This window comes from Fukomys damarensis, unplaced genomic scaffold (assembly GCF_012274545.1).
Source record: "Fukomys damarensis isolate Sample0158 unplaced genomic scaffold, DMR_v1.0_HiC HiC_scaffold_19, whole genome shotgun sequence".
In the NCBI taxonomy this organism is placed as follows: Eukaryota; Metazoa; Chordata; class Mammalia; order Rodentia; family Bathyergidae; genus Fukomys; species Fukomys damarensis.
In genome coordinates, this window is record NW_022900931.1 from 49,871,846 (window position 1) to 49,880,716 (window position 8,871).

Consider the following 8,871-nt stretch of genomic DNA (forward strand, 5'->3'; position numbering starts at 1 on the left):
AAATTTCAAGAACATTAAAGGAACTCTATTTGACCAGTTAGTATATGAATGAGAGATGACATGGAGCTCGCTTTTAAAGTATGAAGATGCTCCAAAATGGGTTTTAGAATTTCCTCAGATAAGTTGAACTGCACTGACTTCCACAGAGACTTTAACACCAGCCCTGAGTGGACCAGCGGGGCTGCCTCACACCCTTGCCAAGGTCGGAGGGAGCTAGGCTGAACAGATCCACCTAAGGGCAGCATGGTGCCAAAGACAATAGCAGGCCCATGTCTTTTTTTTTTTTTTTTTGTTTTTTTTTAGTTTTGTGACATTTTTTTGCTTTTATTGAGTTTATTGGTACATTTTAGGTATACAGTACAATTACATTCATCATTGGGATCTTGTACCTTCACATGACAGGTATTTGTTCTCATTTTTTCCCCTTGTCTGTGCCCTCCCTTCACCCCCTCCTCCCCTCCCCATTTACAAACACTTCATTTCCATTTTTTCATTTTCTCATATTTTTTCTTTTCCCTTATTACCTTTCCCCTACCCTTCCCACTTTCCCTTCACCTTTAGCCCTTTTCTTCCTATTTCACATGGTCAATTATCTCATTAGGATCCTATGTACTATTATAGCTTTTCACACCAGAGAAACTATTCGGTATTTGCATATGTGTGACTTACTAATTTCACTTAGGAGTATGTCTCCATATGTATCCTATGAAGGCCCATGTCTTTTAAGGCACTGCGCCAACTCCATGAACTAATGAAGAGAGGCACAATTGGCCCCATTTGGCACAGGAGGAAACTGAGTCAGGGCCAGAACTCCAGCCTCCTGACCAGTGTGGTGGCTGCTTCACCTCAGTGCCGCTCTTTTTCAAAGCTCTGATTCAACTCCACGGTGCACCGTGGCTGATTCCAAATCCGAGTTACTCACAGGAGGTCTTGATAGGAGCTGTGAGAAAACGGGAAGGCAACAGCATTAGGAAAGGTGAGGCAGGGAATCAAGGGGAGACTGAGAGGAGATGGGAAAGGGGAGACTTACCTGCGCCTCCTCATCCAAATGACCAAGCCTACACCGAGTGCTATGAGGATCATGAGGCAAACCAGAGCTACCCAGAAGTGGCTGGAGGAATCTGCGTTAGAGGGGACACAGGACGGCTCTCAGCACTGGACCCCTGCCTGTATCAGTCCCTGCTCTCAGCACAGGTAAGGAAGACCGGTGCTGCTTCTATCCTCCCCCATGTAAAGCATCCTGAGAAGTTCAGACTCTCATCTTTTCTCGGGTCTTGCCACTTCAGCTCACTCCGGTACGTGGAAGCGCAGCATAGAGGTGCAGCTCCATAGCTGGGCAGACGTGAGTCTCCATCCAGCTCTTCCACGTTCCCCGTGGCTCTGGGCACCTAATTTAACTTAGTTCAATTTCTTCATCTGAAAATAAGATTCACTGTATTTGCTTCAAAGGAGATTGGTGATGGTTTCATGAAATATTGGAAGCAGACTGGCCATGCCCCACACAGGAAGCACTAAATGAAGTACAACTATCTTTGTGAAGCTGCCTTTTCTCAAGTCTTGGTCTCTGCTCTGCTGGAGACTGAATCTTCCTGGAACTGTACTTGCCACCTACTTCTGGATCTCTGAGTGTTTTGGCCTATTTCCTCTTGCGTACAGAATACTTTATCTAACTTCTGGGAGCATCTGGTCTATTTCCCTCCTTCCTGTATCTGGAATCCCCTGCTTTGAGCCATAATATTGGGGGCCCCATCTCTGAAACTAGTGTCAACCCCATTCCTCCCCGGACTAGCACTCTATGCTTGAGGACCAATACTCCCACTTCCAGCCTGGGCCCCGTCCTTTCTCACCCCAGTGGAGGACGATGTCCTGCCCTTAGACTGCTGTTCTGAAACTAGTGTCAACCCCATTCCTCCCCGGACTAGCACTCTATGCTTGAGGACCAATACTCCCACTTCCAGCCTGGGCCCCGTCCTTTCTCACCCCAGTGGAGGACGATGTCCTGCCCTCCTAGACTGCTGTGCTTCACTCGACAAGACAGCCCAGCAGCCTCCCCTGCCGCCACATCCAGGGTCACTCGGAGATACCAGGTCTCATCAGCATTGGGCAGGACGTCCCCTCGCTGAATGTCCTTCTGCTCCTGCTCACCCCGCATCCACGTCACCCACACGGGCTTCGGGTGGAAGCCAGAGACGTGGCACACCAGCTGCAGACGGCCGGGCCCAGGGCTGGGACCACTGGACAGCCAGGCCTCGGGCTTCACTGGGGCAAGAAGGGGCAAGGAGATCATAAAGTGGGCACTCTGCATTAGATAATCCAGGTCTCCTAACAGATTCCTACTTCCCAGAGGTCCCTTTCTAGAGATGAAGACTCCAGGTGAAGCAGGAAACAGGACCCGGGAAAGAGAACTCTGTAACAGGAAGATAGGAGCAAACAGCAGCTTTTAATAATGCCGGTGGGAGTGACTCCTGTCAGTCTGGAGAACCCGAATAGAAGTCTGTACTTCCTTATATAACTCTTCTTACATCTACGAAGCTTAACTCCATTGGAGTTTCCCTCGGAATATAGCAAGCAGGAATTACAAAAGGCAGAGGAGTGGAGGAAAGAGCAAAGAGTTCTAGCAGGACTTTCTGAGTCTGTTATACTCCTTTGGTGACAGCTTATAGACGTTGTCATGGTTACTCGGGTATATTTTACAAAGAGCATAGTTACCTAATAACTCCTTTAACTCATAGTTGCTCAATTTCATGTGAAGAGGTAACAGACCCCCGCCCAGGCAGAAGAGAAAAACTTTCCAGGCGATGTAGTTATACACCCTGCAAGGTGCAAAGGGTAACAGGAAGCCAGGTCCTGGGTTCAAGACAAGCAGCCCACCCCACACAGCAACATCTGTGGGTCCACATACCCGTGGAGACCACCGGACTTCTTCCTCCACTCCAGGACAAAATTTACCACTCCTCCTAGCTGCTCCTCTCCTACCCAAACTCCCCGAAAAAGTTTCCCCTCACCCAAGCCCCCAGGGTCAATGGCTCTGTCACCCTTGACTAGCCTGCAGCCAGGCTGGAAATAAAACTTCACTTGTTGCTTCATTTTTTCCTGCTCTCATGGTCTCAGTCAAGCCTGGGTTTACCCTAAAATCTGGTGCCCAAACCCAGGAGATAAGATCACCTTCCAGGAGGTTCCAATCTCCCTTCCCGGACCCCTCCAGGCTGACCGAGGCCACTTCTGACATCAGATTTCCAGGCTTTCCTCACTGCAGCTCTGCTGCTGATCCAAATCTCTTCAGGTAGGGTGGGTTCCTTTTTCTTCCCTCCCTTCTTTTTCTGACTCCTTCTCAATACCTTTCTCTCCACCCTGGAGGTTTATCTGGGCTGACTCTGGAGCTGAGCTCACAAACTCAGCACTCGTGACACTCAATTTCTGGGAGTCAGATTCCCTGGTGGTCACCAAGTTTTGGGGATGCACACTTGGTGCCCATCCTCTCTGTCCAGCCTTAAGAAACTGTCTTTTCCTTAAGTTGCCTCTGTTTAGTCACTCTCAGATCCCTCCATGGGCTATTCCTCCTATTCCACTCCTTTCTCCCCTACTTGCGTGTGCTTTAAAGAATCTCAAGCTTCTTCACCTCTACCCTGACCTGAAGCCAAAACACCTAATTTTATTTTGCAATATGGCCTGGCCACAATACAAATGAGATAATGAATCACAGTGAACCAAAAATGGCACTTTCAACTTAGCAATTCTCTGAAATTTAGACAATTTCTGTCCTTGGCAAGGAAAATGGACTGAGATCCCACATGTCCAGGCTTTCTTTGCTTTCCACCATCTCCCCTCTCTCTGTGCCTCCTGTGACCCCACTGAACTCATCTCAACTTCTCTGTCAGCTCCTCTCCTCCACCTCCCCACTACAACTCCTCTCTGACCACCGATCTTTCCTGCCTGGGTCTGCCTCACCACTCCTAACCTGCCACAACCTCAACAGCTTCCCATTGCCCCTGTCTCCCTACCAGTTCTCCCCACCCCTTTCTATACCGGTCTGGTCCCCTTTTTGACTCCAGTGCAACCCCCTTCCTCCTCCAGCTGTAATACCAAAGCTGCTCAGCTTCCTCCAGGACCTCCTACTGTAACTTCCTCTGCTCCTGCGCCTATTGTTTCCTCTTATCTGACACGTCCAACCCTCCTCATCCTAACAAGATCATTCCAACCCTCTTTCACATTAGGTCTGTACTGCAGTTTAGCATTTCTTCCCTGAGGACCCTAACCCTAAGTGCCACCGGACTGGCCACTGGGCCAAAGACTGTCCCAAACCAGGACTCCCTCCCAAGCCATGCCCCACATGCGGTGGCCTTCACTGGAAGTCAGACCACTTGCCAGGGTCAAGTGGCCTCGCCATCCTGGTTGATTGGATCTCAGATGATTGACACGCCTTGGAGGGCTCAGATGCCCCTTGGACCATCACAGCACCGAACTCCAAGTACATGTTGCTGTAGAAGATTGACCTTGTGCATTCATCTCTAATCAACACAGGGGTGATCCATTTCACCCTCTCTTCACTCTCAGGACAGCTTAGCCTCGATTACTGCTGTGGAAATTGACAGTACCTTGTCCAGGCCACTCAAAACCCCTCTGTTCTTACGTCAACTGAAGAATCCAATGTTTCCTCATTTGTTTCTAGTCATTCTGACCTGCCTGGTCCTGCTCCACAGATGAGATATTTTAACAAAGCTCTCTGCCAGCTTCACTACTCCAGGCTCTGTTTCCCTCCCTGTTACCACCTTCTCATACCGACCGCTACGCCTTCCTCCTGCTCTGTATCTTCTCCCTTCTTCAGCCTGCGTATCTGGGACACCTCAACCCTCTCTGTCAGTCAGTATCACCCGCCCCTCCACATCCTCCTGAAAAGGACCACCTGCCCTGTCCAGTACCAATACACCCTACCTGATCCAACCCTCCGAGGACCAAAGCCCATCATCACTGGCCTTCTCAAACACGACCTCCTGAGTCCCCCTAACTCCCCATTCAACACCACATTCTCACCACCTGTAAGTCCAATCAGTCGTAGTTCTTGGTATAAGACCGCCAAGCCATCAACCAAACTGACCTTCCCATTCATCCTACAGTCCCAAACTAATACTCGCTCCTCTCCTCTATCCCTGCAACCACCACCCATTACTCAGTCCTCGACCTAAAAGACACTTCCTTTATCATCCCTCTACACCCTGACTCACAGCCTCTTTGTGCTTTCACGTGGACAGACTCGGACACCCACCAGTCACAGCAGCTTACCTGGACAGAACTACCCCAAGGCTTTCAAGGCAGCTCTCACCATTTCAGCCAAGCCCTCGCCCATGACCTTTCCTTTTGCCCCGCCGCTTCCCGCTTTAATTACAATATGTAGAGGATCTCCTCCTCTGCAGCCCTTCTTCACAGTCCTGTCACCAAGATACCCTTTCCCTCCCACAACAACTAGAAAAGGACTGGATTTTTTGGCTGCTGAGAGCAGTAGCTTATGCATTTTTCTAGAATGTTCTGGTTATTCCAAACAGTTAGGCACAGTACAGGAGACAGCAAAAAAGCCGACAGACAAGGCCTCAGAAATTTAACACCACCCGTCTAACTCATGGACTGATGTTTGGGGCTGGGCTACATGGCTTCTTCTGTTTACTGGACCTCTTGTTTATATGAGTCCCCTTCTCTTATCTGGACCATGCCTCCTCAGACTTCTTTCACAGATTTTACTGGATCGAAAGCCAACAATCACCAATCAGTAGATGCTAGCCCTGGCTGGTCCTCCGTATGCTCCCATCTTCCAAGGCTTTTCTCCCTTTTAGTCTGTCCATTTGTCACGCTCAAAGAAGTGATGAGACGCTCCGCCCGCTCTCCTCTGCCCCTTTCCCTCCCTCCACTCCCTTTTCCTTTTTCTTCTGTAACAGAAAGAAAGGAATATCAGACCCTAGCCCAGTCAAAAGAGAAAAACTTCTCAGGCAGTGCAGTGACACATCCTACAAGGTGCAAAGGATAACAGGAAGAGGAGCCCAGGTTCGAGATAACAGCCCACCCCACACAGCAACATCTGTGAGTCCGGACACCCATGGAGACCACCAGACTTCCTCTGCCCCAGAACAAAAGATCTCTTCCACTCCAGGACAAAAATTTCCCACTCCTCCTGGCACCCCTCCCTACCCAAACTCCCCTATAACGTTTCCCCTCACCCAAGCCCCCGAGGTCAATGGCTTTATCACCCTCGACTAGCCTGCACCTAGGCTGAAAATGAAACTTTACTTGTTGCTTCATTTTGCTTGCTCTGGTGTTCTGTCATGCCTCCAATTACCCTAACAGGGGTGGCCCCTCTCTCACAGGGAGCTTCAATTCCTTTGTGTCATCTTCTCCAGATCAACCTTCACTGCTACTCCTTCCCTTTCCTGACCCCAAGGTGCTGTAACATCCCCCCGCCCGTGCTCTCTGACAATCTGAGGTCTGCTGTTGCACACAGTGTGTTTTGAGCACTGCCTGACTCAATTCTGACTCTGTATTTAATCCATGAAGTAAAAGAGGCGACACTCAATGCGTGTTGGTAAAATGAATAAACAGCTCCAGAGAAGCCTTGGGTGGAAAAGCCCTTGTGAAGCCCAGGTATAGAGTAGGGCAGGAGGCCTGCAGGCTGACCTTGTCGCTCCAGTTCTGACTTCCCCGCCTCCAGAAGGCCACTGACCACCTGCGGACAGGTGTCACTGAGGAGGGAATGCACAGTTTCCCTCGTTCCTTGGTCTTTGTTCAGCTCTTCGATGGCTGGATTTAACCAAGAAGGGGCATCTGGAGCTGCTTCCCAAGAAGTTCCCTGGAAAGTCAGGATGTGTGATCCTTGAAAAGCTACATGCACATAGTTTTCGGAGGCATTTCCAGGGTATGCCTCGCAGCCAGCAGCCAGCTGGAGCTCGAGGGGATCTGTGGGGAGGAATGCACGGACATCAGAGTGGCATTAAAGACTGGAAGGGATGAAGAAGAAACTGTGCATAAAGGCTATGGCGGGGACCCACTTTTGACCGAAATAAGAGTGGGTAACCTGTGGCCAGCAGCAACACTGAGCATTTCCAGGACTGGGAGACCAGATTTCTGCAAGCAGAAGTGAAGTCCCATGCAGTGGAAAAACAGAATCCCAGAGGGTGGGGCGCCAGTGCTCCAGTCCGGCTTCTGTACCCTCTCTCCCCCTGGATGCCTGTCCCGGGTCCCACGCTCCACTCACAGGCTCTGCGCAGCATGATGGCGAATTCCTTGATGTCCCTCGTGAAGCTGCTTCGATAAACCCAAAGCACGTGCTGCAGCTTGTTCCACTGCTGCCGGCTGAATCTGCCCTGGGACCAGGGCTTCAGAAAGTGGATGGAATCCGAGTCATTGGGCCAAGCGACCGTCTGAAGGTCCCCCAGCCATGTCAGCATATCCGTGCGCGTCCAAGTGCTGTTGGCGAAGGATGAGATCTGGAGGCAGCGAAAGGAGACATTCCTCGGGGGCACTGAGAGACAAGGAGGAGTGGAGCCAGTGGCCGAGACCGCAGGCAGCGCAAGTAAGAGGGGTGCAAAAAGCGGTAGCTGAGCCTGGGAAGGAGAAGCGCGAGAGCTCTGAGCGGCGGAGCAGCCGGCTCTCTGTGCGTCTGCGCGACCTGTGTCCCCGCGGAGAGTCCCGGCTCCACTCTGTACTCGCTCGGCCCAGGCCCCTCCTTCTCTCCGGCGGGTACCCGGATGCCCTAGTTCCACTCACCCTCAGAACTTCCCCAAACCTGCACCAGCCCGCAGAGCAGCAGAACCAGCCGGTGCCCCATGGCGCGGAACTGGAAGATGTTGGGTTGGGGCGGAGCTCCACCCCCGGGGTACAGTGACCTTGGAGCTCTCCCCGCCCATTCATTTCCGGCGCCCTTGCTCAGGTCCCTGCCATCTCCCAGCCCAGACACTGGCTGCGCCCTGACAGGGCTGGCAGGTGGCTTGCTCCTTGGCCAAGCGGTGTTCACTTGCAAACCCAGGTAAACATCGCAGATCACTTCAGTACTTTTCCCAGTCAGCTTCTCTCAAATTCCTGGTTCTATGAAGGTCGTTGGAGCAGATAGAGAGGGCGTAGCTTTATAAATACTAAGTGTTTTTGTTTTTTTTTTCAGCTTTAATTTAGTTTGTTGGTACATTTTAGGGATACAGTACAGTTACATTCATTGTTGGGATCTTGTACCTCTACATGACAGGTCTTGATTCTCATTTTTTCCCCTTACCTCTGCCCTCCCTTCACCCCCTCCTCCCCTCCCCATCTATAAACACTTTATTTTCATCTTTTCATTGTCTCACATTTTTTTCTTTTCCCTTTTTGTTCTTCCCCTACCCATCCCACCTTCCCTACACCTTTAGCTCCTTTCTTCCCATTTCTAAATGTCAGTAATCTTATTAGAATCTTATGCATTGTTGCAGATTGTTTACACCAGAGAAACTATTCGGTATTTACACATGTGTGACTTATTTATTTCACTTAGGAGTATATCTTCAATATGTATCCAATTTCCTATGAATGAATCTATTTTCTCGTTCTTTATGGCTGAGTAATATTCCATTTTATAGAAAAACCACAACTTCTTTATCCAGTTTCCAACGGATGGGCAAATAGTCTGTTTCCAAGATTTAGACCCTTATCTTTCGCCATGCACTAAATTAAAATCCAAATGGATTAAAGATCTAAATATTAAAACAGAAACATTAAACTTGCTGGAAGGTAAGTTAGGCAGAACTCTGGAAGACATTGGTATAGGAAAAGACTTTATGAACAAATCTTCAGTAGCACGGGAACTAGCAGATAGAATCAACAACTGGGATTTCATCTTACTAAAAAGCTTCTGTACTTCAA

General features: G+C 49.8%; 1 protein-coding gene across 8 annotated transcripts in view; it reads right to left on the reverse strand.

The window, feature by feature from the left end:
• Window positions 1-620: 620 nt before the first annotated feature.
• Cd1d (CD1d molecule) overlaps window positions 621-8,871 on the reverse strand; it is a 53,919-nt gene continuing 45,668 nt past the window's right edge. For 3 of the 8 annotated variants that reach the window (XM_019210130.1, XM_033765704.1, XM_019210128.2), the window contains exons 3-7: window positions 7,238-7,469; window positions 6,661-6,939; window positions 1,981-2,259; window positions 1,031-1,121; window positions 621-940 (exon numbers count right to left, since the gene is read on the reverse strand). In XM_019210130.1, coding sequence (XP_019065675.1) covers window positions 919-940; window positions 1,031-1,121; window positions 1,981-2,259; window positions 6,661-6,939; window positions 7,238-7,430 — 864 coding nt within the window. In that variant the 5' untranslated portion in view covers window positions 7,431-7,469 and the 3' untranslated portion in view covers window positions 621-918. Of the gene's footprint in view, window positions 941-1,030; window positions 1,122-1,980; window positions 2,260-6,660; window positions 6,940-7,237; window positions 7,587-7,749; window positions 8,110-8,871 lie in introns of those variants that run through there. The other 5 variants (XM_010641026.3, XM_010641025.3, XM_010641027.3 and 2 more) reach the window with 5 other exon arrangements.